This window comes from Magallana gigas, chromosome 3 (genome assembly GCF_963853765.1).
Source record: "Magallana gigas chromosome 3, xbMagGiga1.1, whole genome shotgun sequence".
NCBI classification, from domain to species: domain Eukaryota; kingdom Metazoa; phylum Mollusca; class Bivalvia; order Ostreida; family Ostreidae; genus Magallana; species Magallana gigas.
This window is the reverse complement of record NC_088855.1, coordinates 59747031-59766768: the sequence shown is the minus strand read 5'-3', so window position 1 is coordinate 59766768 and position 19738 is coordinate 59747031. Positions and strand designations below refer to the sequence as shown.

Below are 19738 nucleotides of genomic sequence, written 5' to 3'. Positions count from 1 at the left end.
TATAGTTCATTCGTAAAGCAAAGAAAACATGTCCAGCACTGAGCACATCGAAGAGAAGCTGAGATCCTCTCAGGAACTCGGCGATATCACACACTTGGTTAGTAGTTTAACATAACAAAGCTTCCCTTTTCATGTTTTCGATGTGTGTTTTATGTATTACCAGACAACCAAAATTGACCGGGGGTTGGGGGCTGTAATGGGATGAGAAATGGAATCAAGTAAACAGGTAAAGTCGTATCCAAACCGACTCGTACCCAAACAGACTCATAATCAATTTGTCTGGCTGTAAACAATGATACTTGGTTTGTAAATATAAAGATAAACTGTTTAGGTTAGGTTTTGATATAATTACAATAATTAAGAAATTATGAGTGAAATTAATGTAGATTTTTGATAATACATAATGTAAATCTCCTATTGGTATTTATAGCAATTATTTCCAAAAAGTAATACTGCATGGAAGATATCAATAGTCAAAATAAATTTGTGTTGGTCATTTTTCCAAGTGTTTTATGCATCTAGTAGTCTCAAACACTTCAAAACTACTAGACAGATTTCAAATGGAAGGTAATCGAGAGGTCATGATTTGCTTTTTTACAAAAAAGTATAAAATGAGTTGCTTTAAACTGTCTGTTTAATATAGACAGTTGAAACATTATAATAAAAGATAAAACTTCTTTTAAAAATGATCCCGCATACGTTGGATGTGACTCTCCCAAACTTTTTGTTGTCTCTCTTGCCTTAGAGGTTGTATAAGGATGACGTTTACTCAGAATGAAAAAAAAATCCACTGATGATAATGAAAACCCATCTATTGTGTGTTATAGACCTTTGCTTGTATTGTTATTTTTCACTTTCAGAAAAGTAGGTCAATGACTTACTTTTTGAGTAAATTGAATATTTATTGAAAATTCAAGAAAAATCCCTTAAAATTTTACACTACGATTGAGATTTTCCTAATTATAAAATATTAAAAATAATTAAACACTTTAAAAAATAAGATACAGTTTACGAATGGTAGTGGCACTAAATAAGTATACAACATTAAGATTTCAGCATCAATTTTTAAAAATAATTCAGTCCGAATTTCCTCTATCAGTTTTCAAATCCCTACCCATTTTTGATTCAATTTTACAAAAAATTGAATGATGATAATACAAAAACATTTATGATATTGAACTACTTATATTGACCTTATTCTGTTGGCATAAAATTTATATGAGGTCAATGATCAAAATTTTGAGATATGATGTCTTTTATCGTTTTTAAGCATTTTTCAATATTATTATTATTCGTGCCATAAGATTATTTTAATGAATAAGTGAGGTAAAACCAACGGAAAATATGCAAAATTACGTAGACTTTAATATAAAATCCTAACTTTTAATTTTAGACTACTGCCAAAAAACTTTTAGCAGAAATCAAAATCTGCAAAATTTAGTCCGAATTTCCTCTGTTTGGCTTAAAGTCAATTTTTGTTTGAGCATAATTCCATAATAAAGTAAAACTATTGAATGTTTTGTCAATAATAATTCATTTCATAAATACTTTTTGTGTTTAGAACAAATTTTACTCATTACATTGAACTTTTTAACAATCGGAATTTGAGAACTGAAACCCTGAGTAAATAACACCCATAAGGTGTAATATCTCTCAGAGTTATTATTTCACATATACTACATTGCGTAAAATTGCCAAAGGACAAAATACCAAAATATTTGTCTCAAGGTGACAGAAAAGCCGTGGAGTCTTATGTCACCAGATGCTGAGGGGATACACAAAATCATTAGGCCAGCATTTTTTTATTTTTAGGTTTACAAACAACAAAATGATAAAGTTCCGTAGGAGGAGGAAATAAAAAAAAAATAAAAACCTCTTTTGACCTACAATTTTCTTATTTTTAGGTTTACGAACCACAAAATTGTAAAGTTCTGTAGGAGAAAAAAACCCTTTTATGACATCATCTTTATTCTAATAATATAATGAATGACAACTTCATGATAGTGATGTGTAACTGCATCAAGTGTAGCATATGAAAAGTATGTCATCTGTGTAACATATCACTGAAATAGTACAATAGAATATTAGACATACAGCTTTGAAATTACATGTACATATAGCAATGTCAGGGGTGTGCAATTACAAAAATTGGCCACAAAGTTACTAGCCCAAGATTCAAAGTTCCTAGTCAGACTATTGTCGAACATGTCAACATTTCATTTTATAAAAAAAAACCTAAATTTTATGTACATAAAGTCATAATGTTTTCTCCTGTATGATACTAGTATATAATTATTACTATACAAAATATTTATTACTTTCATGTTTTCTGCAGTAGACTAGTTAAAAAATATTCAACTTCATTGATCTCTCACATTTTATTTACAAAATTGGTTTGGGTGTTTATATGTGAGAAAACTCAAACATAACATTGTGAATGTGAACAGACTCTATAAAATCACTGCAACTATATGTGTGCATGTATTTTATCCTGTTGAATTTCCATGTACAAATTACAACTATGCAATGAATTATGAAATGGTAAATTTTAATTGAAAATAACGGAAAATGCACAAACAATAATATGCAAAATATGATTTTTTTTTAATTCACTAGGCAAGTCACTTTAAATTGTGTTCATGAGAATAGTTACTGCAGAAATTTATAATATCTCTAATACATCGCTCTCTCTCTCTCTCTCTCTCTCTCTCTCTCTCTCTCTCTCTCTCTCTCTGTCTTTCTCTCTGTAAAATAAATGTTTAAAAAAGCCAATGAATACATATGCCAATTCAACACAAAAAGAAAGGGAATCATTTTACAGTGATGTACTTGAAAACAGCTGCACAGGTAACTATCGAAGCCATGTTCAGTGAAGTGTGACTATTTCGTCTAGCCACTGGTCAACACTGTCGGTAAAACTTCAAAGTATGAAACTTACAGCAGAGTGCTTGTAGAAGCTTCTCTGAAGAATGTAGCACGAGAAAAAGATGCGTAAGAAATTTTTAGGCTATCATGACACAAAAAGAGCAGATTTTATGCCTCTGTGATAACAATGACGATACACTTTTCCTACTAGGAAAAATTTGCTGTCGGGGAGAAAAAAAAATCTTTTTTGTAATTTTATTTTTTTTCTAAAAACTCAGAAAACCGAGCGGCGGGTTTGTAAACCTAAAATTAAAAAAATGCTGGCCTTAAGACTAGATGCAATAGAAAAAAATATCATAGACTGTTTTTCTTAAATAACTCAGATGTTGTAATACTGTTATCACACTACATTTGCTGTGTATTCTATTTAGTGCTTTTGGCGGAATGCGACTTTTGCTAAATCAACTACATCGCTAAATGCCAAGCATATATGTATAAGAATAGTCACATTCAGGAATACGCTAATTCAAATCTTCCAACTTGTTCAAAAACTAATTTCTACCAAATGTTGTACACGCCAAATATAGTACGTTTACAGTATGCATGCATGTACATTTTGCTTGCCTTCATCCTTCAGTACTCTCAGTACTTTTATTCTTTGTAGGAAGTTGTGGACATGTCAGATGGATGTGGTGCCAAGTTTCAGACCGTCATTGTCTCCTCCAAGTTTGAGGGGCTTCCCCTTCTTCAGAGACACAGGTGGAACTCTTCACTGACATAAATTCGGTTTTTAATGAAGAATATTAATATGACAAAGGTGGAAAATTAATAAGTTAAAAAAAATGGCATTAAAATTCACCAAGGCTCTTTGTTAAGGCTTCTCAAGATTTTTGACAGATTTTTTGGTTTTTAATGAAATACCAGTGTAACAGGACAAAACCATTTTGTGGAAGAAATGAAAATAGTTTATCTTTGTTCTTGTAGGCTTGTGAATAAAGTTTTAGAAGAAGAATTAAAGGTCATCCACGCATTCCAGATGAAAACCTTAACTCCAGAGCAGTGGGAGAAAACAAAGGCCTCCTGATAGCACTGTAGTGTAGTGATATTACAGGACTATTTACTGTCAATTGTCAACAACATCATCTCTTCTGTCAGAAGGTTGGACTGAGATTGTGATCAGTGTAATTTTATTATGATCTGAATCTTTTACAGTATAAACAGGGATGATCGGTTAGGACTCATGTTCTAACAGGTTTTATACATGTTTATTTATCATTAGTCTTAAATTTACAGAATATGGTACAATGTACATGTTTTTGTACGTGTTGTTATAAAACCTTTTGTGTACAACTAATTTTACTTTAATGAAGAATTTGTAATGATAAGATGCTGAATGTATAAAATCGAATTGATATCACAGTTTCTGTTATGTAGGGTAGAACATCTGATATCTGTCTGAATATTGATAATTAATATATCAAAATTTTCTTTGTCCATGGTCCATGTGGACAAAGAAAATTTTGATATATATAAAATATTTCTCTTGACAATACATTACTGTAACAGCTATACTGTTGAGAAAACTTTTTGTTTACTGAATCAAGTCCTGCTTTAGCAGATCTAGTTTTTTGCAATACTTGATACTCAATAAATTCCATTATTTTCTATGTCACCTGCGACATTGGGGCGTATGAAATACAACTCGGGGTAAATCCCCGTACATCCTTGATTGGACCTGGATAACAGATATTGTATACACTTACAGTGGTAGTCACTCCAAGAGGACTGTAGCTAAGATATCAGTAGTCACTCCAAGAGGACTGTAGCTAAGATATCAGTAGTCACTCCAAGAGGACTGTAGCTAAGATACCAGTAGTCACTCCATGAGGACCGTAGCTAAGATACCAGTAGTCACTCCAAGAGGACTGTAGCTAAGATACCAGTAGTCACTCCAAGAGGACTGTAGCTTAGATATCAGTAGTCACTCCAAGAGGACTGTAGCTAAGATACCAGTAGTCACTCCAGGAGGACTGTAGCTAAGATACCAGTAGTCACTCCAAGAGGACTGTAGCTAAGATACCAGTAGTCACTCCAAGAGGACTGTAGCTAAGATACCAGTAGTCACTCCAAGAGGACTGTAGCTAAGATACCAGTAGTCACTCCAAGAGGACTAGCTAAGATATCAGTAGTCACTCCAAGAGGACTGTAGGTAAGATACCAGTAGTCACTCCAGGAGGACTAGCTAAGATACCAGTAGTCACTCCAAGAGGACTGTAGCTAAGATATCATTAGTCACTCCAAGAGGACTAGCTAATACTGTGGAATCACTTAATTTTGTGGAGGCCAATTTTCGTGGAGTGTTGATTTTTAGCTCACCTGAGCTGAAAGCTCAAGTGAGCTATTCTGATCACATTTTGTCTGTCGTCCGTCTGTCTGTCTGTCCGTCTGTCTGTAAACTTTTCACATTTTCAACATTTTCTCAAGAACCACTGGGCCAATTTCAACCAAACTTGGCACAAAGCATCCTTAGCCTAAGGGGATTTAAATTTGTGAAAATTAAGGATCACGCCCTTTTGCAAAGGGAGATAATTAGGAATTTATGAAAATTTTCGAGAAATTTTCAAAAATCTTTTTCTCATGAACCATAAGACCAGGAAAGCTGAAACTTGTGTGGAAGCATCATCAGGTAGTGTAAATTCTAATTTGTGAAAATCATGACCCCCGGGGGTAGGGTGGGGCCACAATGGGGGGTCGAAATTTAACATAGGAATATTTAGAGTAAATCTTTTAAAATCTTCTTCTCATGAACCATAAGACCAGGAAAGCTGAAACTTGTGTGGAAGCATCCTCAGGTAGTGTAGATTCTAATTTGTGAAAATCATGACCCTGAAGGGTAGGATGGGGCGACAATGGGGGGTCGAAATTTAACATAGGAATATTTAGAGTTAATCTTTAAAAATCTTCTTCTCAGAAACTAATCAGCCGGGAAAGCTGAAACTTGTGTGAAAGCATCCTCAGGTAGTGTAGATTCAACGTTGTAAAAATCATGATCCCCGGGGGTAGGGTGGGGCCACAATGGGCGGTCGAAGTTTTACATAGGAAAATATAGAGTTAATCTTTAAAAATCTTCTTCTCAGAAACTAATCAGCCAGGAAAGCTGAAACTTGTGTGAAAGCATCCTCAGGTAGTGTAGATTCATAGTTGTGAAAATCATGACCCCCGGGGGTAAGGTGGGGCCACAATGGGGGATCGAAGTTTTACATAGGAATATATAGAGTAAATCTTTAAAAATCTTCTACTCAGAAACTAATCAGCCAGTAAAGCTGACACTTGTGTGGAAGCATCCTCATGTAGTGTAGATTCATAGTTGTGAAAATCATGACCCCTGGGGGTAGGGTGGGGCCACAATGGGGTGTCGAAGTTTAACATAGGAATATATAGAGTAAATCTTTAAAAATCTTCTTCTCAGAAACTTAACAGCCAGGAAAGCTGAAACTTGTGTGGAAGCATCCTCAGGTAGTGTTAATTCATAGTTGTGAAAATCATGATCCCCAGGGGTAGGGTGGGGCCACAATGGGGGATCGAAGTTTTACATAGGAATATATAGAGTAAATCTTTAAAAATCTTCTTCTCAGAAACTAATCAGCCAGGAAAGCTGAAACTTGTGTGAAAGCATCCTCAGGTAGTGTAGATTCAAAGTTGTGAAAATCATGACCCCCGGGGGTAGGGTGGTGCCACAATGGGGGATCGAAGTTTTACATAGGAATATATAGAGTAAATCTTTAAAAATCTTCTCAGAAACTAATCAGTCTGTAATGCTGACACTTGTGTGGAAGCATCATCAGGTAGTGTAGATTCGTAGTTGTGAAAATCATGACCCCCGAGGGTAGGGTGGGGCCACAATGGAAGGTCAAAGTTTTACATAGGAATATATAGAGTAAATCTTTAAAAATCTTCTTCTCAGAAACTAATCAGCCAGGAAAGCTTAAAATTGTGTGGAAGCGTCCTCAGGTAATGTAAATTCAAAGTTGTGAAAATCATGATCCCTAGGGGTAGGGTGGGGCCACAATGGGGGGGGGGGGGTCAAAGTTTAACAAAGGAATATATATGGTAAATCTTTAAAAATCTTCTTCTCAGAAACTAATCAGCCAGATGATTCTTTATAATTGTTAAGACTTTGGCCCCAGGACAATTCTTTGGCCTCACAAGAAGGTTCAGAGTTTATGTACGTTTATATCCCATATATAAACAATTGTTAAGGATCTTTTTGAGATCTGCAATTCTCAACATATTATATGACTATAAAATCATCCTGTTAGAAAAGGGACTAATGATTATAAACATAAGAATATCCAGGGGGAAAATGGATTTTATTTATACAGGATCAACATGTATTATTGTACATTGTCCAGATAGTTTGTATTATGACTCCATTAAGCTGATTTTATCATACCTATTGTTCCTCAGGTGAGCGATGTGGCCCATGGGCCTCTTGTTTGCTTATTCGTTGGGATGTAATTTCGTGGATGCGTCGGTTTTCAGTTTCAGTAACGATAACAACTCTTCCTAAATTTGTGTTCGTTGAGGTTGTAAATTCGAGGGAGAGGGCTATCCAAGAATACCACGAAAATTAAGCCACCACGAATTCTATTGATTCCACAGTATACCAGTAGACACTCCAGGAGGGCTGTAAGTAAGATACCAGTAGTCACTCCAAGAGGACTGTAGCTTAGATGCCAGTAGTCACTCCAGGAGGACTGTAGCCAAGATACCAGTAGTCACTCCAAGAGGGCTATAGCTGAGATACCAGTAGTCACTCCAGGAGGACTGTAGCTAAGATACCAGTAGTCACTCCAAGAGGACTGTAGCTAAGATACCAGTAGTCACTCCAAGAGGACTGTAGCTAAGATACCGGTTGTCTCTATAGGAGGACTGTAGCTAAGATACCGGTCGTCGCTCTAGGGGGACTGTAGCTAAGATACCAGTAGTCACTCCAAGAGGACTGTAGCTAAGATACCAGTAGTCACTCCAGGAGGACTGTAGCTAAGATACCAGTAGTCACTCCAAGAGGACTGTAGCTAAGATACCAGTATTATCTCCAAGAGGACTATAGCTAAGATACCAGTATTCTCTCCAAGAGGACTGTAGCTAATGATAGGCATCCACAGTATTTATTTTTCATTAGCACAATCAACTGAAGGTTACTACTTCTCATAACTAAAGTCTTAGAATCTTAAAAGAAAAAGAATAGACATCATCACATCAACAAACAATTCACTTTCTATATTTTGCTTTTTATTTTTAATATACATCTTTTTTTTTAAACAAATTAATAATTTGATCGAAAAAAAAAGAAATTATTATAAAAAAAGAAGAACCAAGTTATCGTGTATATCAGTATTTTAGATTAAAAAAAACCCCATGGAAACTTAAGTCTGACATCATCATGATTATAATGTGCAGTCCGTGATTTTTCGTACATTGTAGGTCACTAGCTTGGTTGGTAGATTTCAGTCCTGTTAGTTTCTAAAGAGCTATGAATGTACAATCAATTTCTGTACGAAATAGAGGGAATCGTACTTAATGGTGAATGTAAATATTGTCTGAGCTTTGCTATTTCTTATTACCTCATCGTCTCAAGCCACGGGTTTTGTGTCCATTCTATTTCCACGAAATAGAATGGACACAAAACCCGTGGCTTGAGACGATGTTATTACCTATAACATCAATTAACTACAATTTTATATTTGCTCCCCTAACAAGCGGCCCATGGGTCACATCGCTCACCGGAACACTACTTGTATCATTCTACTTCGAGATTTTTAAATATGGAACTATTTAAAAGAAGTGTAAAACTCTCATATATTCCAAGATTTTACAATGCATAAAAAGAAGCATAATTATTTGGCATCATATTTTAAGATACAAAATGCATCACCTGGCCAAACCTATTATCTTGGGCCACAACGTATTAAAGATAACGGAGTTGTATTTAAAATAAACTAGTACATAATTATACAAAAAAAATTTATCAAAATAAAAATATACAAAATGAAGATTTAAAGGTCATTGTAATCTTTTTATGAGAACAATGAGGTATGAGGATGCTAATACACAATAAAATATAATTTACATTTAGTGAATATTTCCACATTGGAAATCTGCGACGTTCAAATATCTGTAAAAACACTTAACCTATTCACGGCCATGAGCACAAATATTAACGTCATTACGCGTTTTGAATAATCACCATTTTAATATTAAATGAAAGGTTCAAACTTACATATTAGCTATCAATTTAGCATGTACATGTACTCCGACGTGAAAAATAAACGTTGAATTGTATATATTCATTAATAAAAAAGATTTTTTTCTCTACAAAGTTTCTAGCATTATATTTTGAGTCATATCCCTGACTATAAAGTGCGTATTTAATGGCTTAGCGACTATTCACAAATATACCTTATACAAATAAAAAGCAATATGAATATAAATAATAATCATTAAATGCTTATTTTGAGATGTCCTTGGTCCTTTAACACATCAAGACTGTGCAGACAAATACTCTTATAGTGCGGCATTCACAAAGCCTTGGTATGTTATAGGACCGATGACATTCAAAAATAAGCTTTCATCGCTTAAAAATAAAATGTAGAATTGTATTTCTTGGGAAGAAGATTTGAAAACAGTTTCCTTTATATTTCTAAGTTAAACTTTAAACCCATTTTGGGACCCCATTATTGGTCAGGGGTCACAAATTAAACAATTTAGAATCTTCTCTTTATATGTGATGTAAATGTTATACATTAAAAGTTTAAAATTTATCAATTTAAACTTAAAGTACTGTAACAGTTTATAGTTAAGTTTAAATTGATAAATTTTAAACTTTTTTTTAATGTAACAGTTATAAGTAACATGAACCAGCAATTCATGATATTTCACTGTTCGATTAATTGAAAAATGTTGTTATTTGAAATAGAAATTTGTGCGTATTCCACGTAGATAAACTTAATTATTTTGTTTGGGCTTCAAGTTAATTAATCCTGTCTTTGTTACAGGTTCTTTGCGGAAATGCGAGTAATTGTTGTAACCACTTTTTGGCTTAGCTAACAGTGTCAAGCATCAAAGAAATTTTGCCGAAATTGGGCGTTAACCTTTTTAAAATGAGTTACCTGATTGGTCAATTTCATGTCCGTAGAGTGACCGCGTTGGTAAATGATTTTTTCGAAATCACTTTCCAACTTGCGGCTCATCGAAATAAACATCTTTTAATTAATTTCTACGGATTTTGATTCCTTAGGTATTGTGAACGTGAGTACCTCACATAGCCACAAATCTGCTGAGCTATTCCCCGAACATCACGACGGTGAAAACCCAGGCACGTAGCATCGTTTTTGAAAGTGGGGGGGGGGGGGGGGGGGGGGCAGACTCATCCAAAAAATCTTGACAAGCAAAAAAAAGAAAAAGAAAGGAAATTTCAACCTGGCCCCCCTGATGCTACGTGCCTGAAACCAGAGTGTGATAAGAATGTTGACACTACTAGTAAATGTTTCTTGAGAAGATTTTTAAGACACGCATCCTATTTTCACTGTTTAATAATTATCTCACTTTCAAAAAAGGTCTCCATTTTATTTTTAAATAATTAGCATTACTCCCCATATGGATGCTTACTTGGTTAAATTTGGTCCAGTGGTTCTAGATAAGTCAAAAATGTGAAAAGTTTAATACATACAGACGGACGAACGAACCTTCGGTTCAGGTGAGCTAAAAAGAATGGTGTATGGGTGGCAACTCCTTCAACATTCAGTTTTTTATATGTAGATACCCCCATCTCCCCGAGGCTTCGTGTCTAAATTAAACATTTTTTTTTTTTTTTTACATTTGACCAACCTATTCGGAACTGATTCTGTAACCGGTGAAAAAATTATCATTCCAAGATCATCATGGTTTAATCATTTCATGATCGCGCTTGGTAAAATGTAATGATGGACCTGTCTAATAAATGACTGCCGAATACTTGCGTATGGCGACATAGATCTGCCACCGGATAATTATGTCGACTTGTCAGATAATTATGTCGACTTGTCAGATAATTATGTCGACTTGTCAGATATTTATCTTCACTTGTCAGATAATTATGTCCACTTCACCTTGTCAGATAAATATGTCCACTTCACCATGTCAGATAATTATGTCCTCTTCACCTTGTCAGATAATTATGTCGACTTGTCAGATATTTATCTCCACTTGTCAGATAATTATGTCCACTTCACCTTGTCAGATAATTATGTCCACTTTACCTTGTCAGATAATTATGTCGACTTGTCAGATATTTATCTCCACTTATCAGATATTTATCTCCACTTGAATTCTCATATTGACCAGAAACTCAATATTCCGTTATGCTGTCAAAGCGTGTTAGTGCCACTAAGGTTGCGTTGTTGGTGCAAGTGTGCGGTCAACCCTGCTTGAGTTAGGTTGCGTTGTTGGTGCAAGTGTGCGGCACTCCCTGCTTGCGTTCACGTTGGTACCTGATGAGTTGCGTACATGCAGGTGTGTAACTGCCAATACAGGCATTAAATAATTGTTAAAGGTAACACAAGCTAAATTTCTTTTTTACATAACAAAATTGTGAAATAATGTAAGCTCTGTATCAGTTGCTTTCTTTGGTGAATCATACGGGTATGAAGGTAACTATAGCGCTTCAGAGAAAATACATAGCTCGTGTTTATATTTATATCTGTACATCACAAAATCATTTTTGAAATTACCTCGTGTATTCTTACGCCGTGTGACGTCATAATTAACCATGACATATGATTAACTGAGATTGAAAAAACAGTTGAAAAGGCTAGAATTACAAAGTAATAATTGTAAAGCATCTAGTGATTTATAAATTCTTCTTTCATAAATTGACAAGAATACATTGTGGTTGTTTCATGGGAAAATTGTGGATATTGGTTATCTTGACTATCAGACAATAATTCAAAAATAAAGAAAAGACTTCATTACAAACAATGTAAAAAGAATTTATCTTAGAAGTAGCAAATACACAACTGTAAAACAGGGGGTAAACATGTATATCAAACAATGCATAAACAGGAACTTTCACCAATGTTTTATCTTCACGTCCAGATTTCATAAACAGTAATACAGGGAAGGAACCTGGCTACCATTACTCTCCGTGAGCCTCATTCTTTAAGCTGAACTGTGAAAATAAACCACATACTTTATGTGTTGTAAATAGAGCAATAGAAAATAAACATTTAAAATGTTCACATGAATTATTACCAGATATGTAATTTTACTGGTAAAATGAATTTTTTTTTATAAAAATAAGAATTTGTTGAGAAATAAAACATTGATAATCATAATGTGCAAACCAAACATGATGGACACTTGATGAACTGACAAAGAAACATTGTGGAGGCAATACATATTTGATGGGTTGTAAATTCTCTCTGATGAGCTCCTGGAGAAGTGACAAACAATATTCTGTGCCTCAGGTCTGATGATGGCGGTGAAATTAGTCCACATGAATTCCACACCAAAATGTTACACATGTAAATAGCAAACTAAATCTGGCTTAATTTAGTCTAAGTTAAAAAAAAACCACACTTCAACAAAAGCAGACAATTTATTGTGTTTACATATATCATGTGAGTACATTTCAACAACCAGATGGTATAGATAGTTATTTAATTACAAAGACAATGCATGCTATTGTGATGAAACACATATAGTGATGTCACAAATATAGTGATGTCACTCAGCATGCCCCACCAACCCGCAGACAACACAGCCACCTCACACAAAGCTTTACTTTTTCTTTTTGCCGCCACCCTTCTTCTTGCGGGCCTTGAGTGCCTTGCGAACTTTGAAGGACCGCCAGAATGCCTGGATAGTGGTGGCGGCCTTCACCATCAGTGCCATCTCTCTCTCCGCCGCCTCTCGCTTCTCCCTTGCCACGCGGCGCTCCTCCATGATCTGCTGGTACTCTGCCTCCAGCGTCTTGAACCGCTCCTCCAACTCATGGAGCTGCTTCTTCTCCTCAGTGTACACCAGGTCTATCTCCTCGTACTCACTCTGGCAAACAGAAATTTTTGATTTAATAAATAGGATAAAAACTTTACTCTGTTAAACACAGAAATCTCATACTTCTATAAAAAGAGATACAATAGTAACAATCAAAAGTACTTTATTTCAATGTAACAGTTTTTGTCATATAGTCTAGATTGTGACAAGCACAATTGAAAACTTTAGCTTCAATATTAAAGAGAAAAAAGTCTTAAACTTAGACTGTTCAATATGGAACATCAAACATTATTTTATCAGTCAGGCCTACCTGTCTTTCATTCATGTCTGTATCATATTTCTGGATCCAGTTCTCAACTTGTGACTCAACTCTGAATTTTTTCTGGAAAAAACAAAATCAAATTACAATATAACAATTCTATATTTTTTAAGGTTTCCCAATCCTTTGGTAGTCACTGGACATTTGTCATTTATAACCAGTTATTTCAGCCAATCAGTCAAAATCGTTGATTAAGGGTCCCTCTCCTCTGATGCAGAGAGAGTGCTACATGTCAAAGACTATTTGAAAATCTGAACTAAGACATTTTGAGACAAACTTTGTGAGCATTAGTGGCCAAACAACAGTTTCTAAATGAAATCTAAATTTGAAGATTTCAGGGTTATTAGGGATTGCAGACTTAATTAGTATAGGACAATATGCTTTTGGGCAACTTTGTTCACCTTGGCAACAGTGTCCAACTCAAGCAGCTACAGTACCGATCAGACTCAACCTAACACCAAAGTAAACCCCAACTAAATTCCGAGATCTCTAGCTTAGCTGGGCCTGCTTTTTCAAAATTTGTGTCGACTTGGGGTTTACTTTTGGTTTACTCAGGTTTTACTTTTGGTTTACTCGGGATTTGCTTTGGGTTCAACTGTATGCACTGAAGTGTGAAGCAGACCCTTCTTTTATCTTACCATCTTACTACAGTTAACTGTTAGTAACTGTAACCCCTTCTCCTTGTATATTCCAATTACACATGTAGCGTCAGTGAGCTTTCAGGGGTTTACTTCTGGTCGGGGTTTACTCTCTGTTTACACTCTGGATATACTTTAAGTTTACTCTTGGTCCACTGTAGTAAACACAGAGTAAACCCCAAAAGTAAACCCAGGGTTTAGTTGGGGTTTACTTTCTGTTAGGTTGGGTCTGATCGTTACTGTATATCTGACTAAGTATGGGTGATCACTAAAATAAAGTTACCTCTCTTTGATATATGTTACATTACTTGAATTTCAAAATACTTCAAACTATATTACATCTCCTTGTATATCAATATACCGTTCACCAATTTTTATTTGTGATGACTTTTTTCTGATTTACCAAGATAAACAAATTTGTGACAACTACACTACCGATCAAACCCACTCTAACACAAAAGTGTAGACCCCAACTTAACCCCGTGTCCATTTGAGGTTTACTCTGGGTCCACTTGGAATTTACTTTGAATTTACTCGTGGTTTGCTTTTGAGGTCCACTTTTCAAACTGAAGTGTGAAGCAGACCCGTCTTTTACATTTGTATCTTATCATCTTACTGCCTGTAATTTCTGCCCTTGTATTCCAAATACTCATGTAGCACCTGCTTTCAGGGATACACTTTTGACGGGGGTTTTCTCTCTGTGTCCACTCTGGGTTAACTTTGAATTTACTCTGGGTCCACTCAAGTAAACCCAGAGTAAACCCCAAAAGTAAACCCAAGGTTTAGTTGGGGGTTAAAAATTACTTTCTGTTAGGGTGGGTCTGATCGGTACCGTAATTTTGGGATGAGATGTTGATTATAGCAGATGCAGCTCGCTGGCACGCAGCATGGGTGAGCTAAGTGAGCTCAAAGAACCAGTGTGCCCTGAAAAAAGAACGAGCTAAACCTATATACTGATTCATCAAGAAAAACTTTTTGTCTACATCCCATAATGCTCTCTAATGTTTTCATCAATGGTGCTATGCCAAAAAAGACAAAAAGACATGTTTTGAGTATCGCACAAGCTTTGGTAAGATCCAAGAGATTTTTTACATGCTTCCATTCCTTCGTATTGAGTCAAGATATACATGTACGTAAACAAATATTTCCTACGATATATTTAGAGGTGGATCAAACATCTGTATTTTGTGTACTAGCTATTTCAGTATAGACTGCGATACCTGCCTCATTGACATGGTTTTTAAAAAAAAATTTTTGATAGAGAGATAATATATATACTAGCAAGAGCCATACTTTACTGTCATATCGATCCAATTTTAAGCCATTTTTGCATGCATGTACAAAGGAAGAGTAGGGAGGAAATTAAAAAAAAAAAATATTTTGAACTAAAAAAAAAAAATAAAGAGAAAAAATAAACAGTTCAAAAATTTATGCATATATTGCATATAGTCAAACATTAAATTTGAAAATGGAAAATCACACTCCTACAAACAGGGGTTCGGGGCACGGATAACGTATGTAATTAGAATTCAAAAGTAAACAAATTTTTAAACAATTTAAAATGAACCTGAAAAAAAAGGTACAAAAAAAATAATCTCTCTCTCTCTCTCAAAAATTCTTTGACGTTTGTTAATAACTAAATAACATTAAGTTGACAATGATGCAAGGTACGTGTAATTCTTGCTGCGCTCGCCACAACAGTAGCACCGTTAATTAACATATTATGGGATTATATGGAAATTATATATTACCAGCCAATTAGAGACAGGTTGTGACAAGATATATTCAAGTCGACGAGGATTGTACAATCCTAAGAAAACTTCTTGCATGCAAATAAACCTTTTTAATGGCTTTTTTATTTTAATTGAACTTTGAGATTCAGGGTTTCCTAGATCCTAAGATGTGACTACTTAACTGGATTAATAAAAAAACTTCAGGAGAGATAAAATCTGGTTCAAAGGAAAATGTTACTGTTTTTTCATTATTGCAAATGCTTTTACCTTGATTGAAGCATTAGATAAGATTATTTATGAAATCATGAAAACCCTTATAAATGTACATCATATCCTCTAGTCCGCAATGAGCAAATGCAGGGGTTTCAGTAAATAACATTAAGTCACCTTCTATGTAATTCTTTCCCATTCAATCTTGTGCATTTTGAAAAGGAAATTAACATGCTTACTTGAGTGACCACAAAAGACAAACATAATCCAGTGCAAGAGAGAGAGTGACCTTCAGTGACCTTCAGACACAGGTCAAAGGAACACAGAACTAGAAAACTACCGACCTGTCACAGAGTGTTAATGTAGTGCCACCTCAGAGGGGAGGTTACTCTGTCATAAATGTTGTACTCCAGTTTACACATCTAGTTCAGATATCCTCTATAGACCCCTTATAGTTTTATATACCTGGTATATAATGATACATTCCCCTTGGAAATTTTTTCAATCTGCTTTTGAAAAGTCTCAAAAAAGCAATAAAATTTATTGCATCTACCCTAACTTAATTATTTACTATTACTTTTAAAACTGACTCAAAATAAATTTACCAATAATAGTTAAAGAAATTCCTAAGCCAACAAAAAAAATGGTTCAAAGATCCGCTCACATCTAATTTAACATTGTACATTGCCTATTTTTATCACTAAATGAACAAAATTAAAATTTCGCATGTGCACTTGAAAATCTATAAAAAAATTCGGATAAATTTATGAACTTGTTTTAGATACTCAAGTCAGTAAAACGCTTGACTTCATTAAATAACATAATTGCAATCATCGTGATAATTCAGATTTAACTATTTCATTTGAAAATGGCCGCCAACTCTAGTTAGAGGACATTCAAGTTATGATCGCGACAGCAATGATTTTAGTTTTGGTATGAAGAAGAAAGTCATTTACGGTAACTACAAATGTATACAGAAGGAGAGGTTCTGCAGCTTGTACTATACTACCGGTAAATATCCCATTATGCCTAAACACATGGCTTTCTCAAGCCTTGTAGTTGTGGTGTTTCTTAAAGAACATGATGACTTCTTCATTTTATTTAGTTTTAGCTAATTAATCTGATAAGATAGATACATTCATCGTAAGGTAACTATTTTTTTGCTTTGAAACATTGCTTTTAATTTCTGGATTTTAATAAGAATTGCGCATTATTAAAATAAAAGAAAAAAATATTTCATCTTTTTTTTGTAATGAAAAAAAAAATTATCACAACCCGACCGCATCTGTTTTTGAAAATATTGGCCTAATTAAAACCAAGAGTTTAATTTTTATGGCCTAATTCATGTTAATGCTGACAGATTGTTTCTAGTTCATGTTTCTACTTTTGTTAGAAATAAAAAAAAAAAACCAACCTAACAAATTCAAGAAAGAAGATAGAAGAGTGAAAAAAAAAATCATAAATGTGAAAATAAAAATCTGGTTTTGTTTTTTAAATCTACAAGAGTTTCTAAATGTAATCTAGACAACTTTCTATTTAAGAACTACAAAGATATAATAGGTACTACTAGTATATCTACATATCTACTGGTATATGTGATCTATGTAGGAGAGATTGTGAGGACAAATCTACCAGAGGATAGTGCATGCTAGGAGTACAACATCTACAGAGGAAGTGCTACCAAGTTATCCAGAGTGCAAACTTACACGGGTACAAGGATGGCATAGACGGAGGGGTCAAACTTCTTTGGAAAAATCATCAAAGTATTTCTGAATCAAAACTTGTTACCAAAAAGTGATATTCATAGATTTAAATTTTGACTGAAGGAATTGATAAAAGCAAAGCTGGAAAATGAAAATAAATTTCTGAATTACCGGTTATATATAAATGCTGATATAAATGAAAGAAGTTTTGATTTTGAAACAAGAATTATGAAACAAATGGAATATGTCATCCTTGTACCAGAGGAGTTTTTACACTCAGTGCATTCTAGGGTAGATTTCAAAACCAGCACATAAAATATTCTGGGGGGGTTGGTTCAAGATTTAAAAAATTAACTTTACTAAAATACGTAAAAATTACAATCAATATGAAATGCATGTAAAGCTAACCGTAAAATATATTGATATAAAAGAGAGAGATCAAAAATTCTAAGGCATCAATGTAAGTTTGATCAATTATCTATATCTATGGAGAGGGATATTTCCTGTGCTGGTTTCAGGGGGTGAACTCTGGGGGAGGTGACTACTACACTACACCAGTAACAAGACGTACTCTTCTCAGTTCCTGCTCGTTTTCCCTGTGTTCCATCACCGCGTTCTGCAGCTGCGTTTTCAGCTGGTTCAGCTCCGTCATCAGGCGCTGTTTCTTGCCCTCGCTGTTCTTTAGATCCGCTTGTTCCTGTTTTTCCGCCTCATTGGTCACTCTTTTATTGTTCTCGTCTGAAAACTTCTCAATCTGACGCAGATCTGCCTGGAGCTTTCTGATGATGGAATTCTTCTTCTTGATCTGTTAAAAGAGTGTAACATATGACAATTCATAGATGAGGACTTTCTCTTTGATATTCTATAAGATTTAAAAAAATTTATGTGTCAAAGATGTTTCTAATTTCATAAATAATTATTAAGCAGTGGAGATAACCATTGCATATTATTGTACATGCTTCCAAATTTTTTATATAAAGTTTAAATAATTCTTAATTACGAATAAGAACTCTACTTTTTTTCAATAATATACATCAAGAAATTAATTATCAGAAGCTGAATAAATGAGATACTTCTTCATCTTTATCATCCATGGCCGCCTTGAGTTTCTGCTCCAGGTCCTCAATCACTGTGGCGTTCTGTCTCTCCCGCTTGGAAACCTCCTGAATGTACTGCATTCTCTCCTTCTCTTCCTCTGGGGTGGTCAACAGCTTGTTCAGCAAAATGTCCCTGAGGTCAGACATATCCTTCAGAAACATACTGCAAGGCTCTGCTCGTCTTGCCTGGTTTTTGATCATGCTCAGGGCATTGGGATTGGTCAGGAATGCCCTGAGGATATTTTTACAGGAGCTGCTGAGCTGCTGTGCTACCAGACTGAGACTTCTCATGGTCCTCTCTGTCTGGCTGTCATAGCTCTCCACAGACTGGGCCGATCGGACGGACCGTGCACTAGCTACACTGCTCCTCCGTGACCCACCCATTTGTTCTGCCTCAGGCATAGGACTCTCTGTGCTGGCCCCATACTCTCCCATTCCCTCATCCTCAAAACCTTCACTCTTCTCTGTGCTAGCTGTTCTGATGCGTCTCTGGCGCATCTGAATATCAAGCTGCTGTTTGATTTCTTCATAGCTTTCCACAGTGTTTTTATGAATATCCAATAACAAAGAGAGTTCAGCTCCAAGGCTTACTCGAAACCTCTCTCTATTCTCTAAAATGAATGGAAGGATTGAAACAATTTCAGCTTTACAAATCGTATCCTCAAACACTGACATCACACGCTGGGCCTCGATCGTAGAAATCTTTTTTCTTGTTGGCTCTAATGCTCTTGATGGATCCAATCGCAATTTATTGCGAATTTTGTTTGGAGGAACACCAAACTTACTGTTAGGCGGGTGTGGCATATGTAATTTAAGGGTAGGCTCAGTTGGAATGGCCTCCGTAATTACACGCGACACTTGTCCCGTCGCCATTGTCTTTCCTTTCTTTAAAAATTACATACAATGTTGTGTCAGTTACTCTAAACGGACTCTGCCATCTTGATTTAACCTTATCACATTTAATTTGTTGACATGTCTTACACTAGCAACAGATAGTTCCATGTATCTTATATATATTCTTATGTATCAATTCATGATTATAAGTATTCTTTTAAATTATATATCAAAATATCATGTTGAGAGAGTTAATTTCAAATTTGGAACAATATAAACAGATGTTCACATAATTCAACAAAGT

General features: G+C 35.0%; 2 protein-coding genes across 2 annotated transcripts; one reads left to right on the top strand and one right to left on the bottom strand.

Annotated features, from left to right (window-relative positions):
• The first annotated feature begins 5 nt into the window (after nt 1–5).
• Nucleotides 6–4530, top strand: LOC105341431 (bolA-like protein 2). The gene is made up of 3 exons (XM_011447969.4): nt 6–97; nt 3530–3624; nt 3850–4530. The coding sequence occupies exons 1-3, from the start codon at nt 29–31 to the stop codon at nt 3947–3949; spliced, it is 264 nt and encodes an 87-aa protein (XP_011446271.1). The 5' UTR covers nt 6–28; the 3' UTR covers nt 3950–4530.
• A 7348-nt stretch (nt 4531–11878) lies between these two features.
• Nucleotides 11879–19567, bottom strand: LOC105341432 (dynein regulatory complex protein 10). The gene is made up of 5 exons (XM_011447970.4): nt 18577–19567; nt 18075–18308; nt 13211–13282; nt 12689–12951; nt 11879–12073 (listed from the first exon to the last, which is right to left on the bottom strand). Exons 1-5 carry the CDS (start codon nt 19471–19473, stop codon nt 12064–12066), a joined length of 1476 nt encoding a protein of 491 aa, XP_011446272.1. The 5' UTR covers nt 19474–19567; the 3' UTR covers nt 11879–12063.
• Nucleotides 19568–19738: the final 171 nt, after the last annotated feature.

Excerpts from the sequence above, each read along its gene's own strand:
- LOC105341431 (XM_011447969.4), top strand. The coding sequence starts at position 29 with ATGTCCAGCACTGAGCACATCGAAGAGAAGCTGAGATCCTCTCAGGAA. Across the intron at positions 98-3,529 it reads TCGGCGATATCACACACTTG|GAAGTTGTGGACATGTCAGA; the intron begins GTTAGTAGTTTA and ends TATTCTTTGTAG. Across the intron at positions 3,625-3,849 it reads CCCCTTCTTCAGAGACACAG|GCTTGTGAATAAAGTTTTAG; the intron begins GTGGAACTCTTC and ends TTGTTCTTGTAG.
- LOC105341432 (XM_011447970.4), bottom strand. The coding sequence starts at position 19,473 with ATGGCGACGGGACAAGTGTCGCGTGTAATTACGGAGGCCATTCCAACT. Across the intron at positions 13,283-18,074 it reads ACGAGCAGGAACTGAGAAGA|AAAAAATTCAGAGTTGAGTC; the intron begins GTACGTCTTGTT and ends TGTTTTTTCCAG. Across the intron at positions 12,952-13,210 it reads CAGACATGAATGAAAGACAG|AGTGAGTACGAGGAGATAGA; the intron begins GTAGGCCTGACT and ends TCTGTTTGCCAG.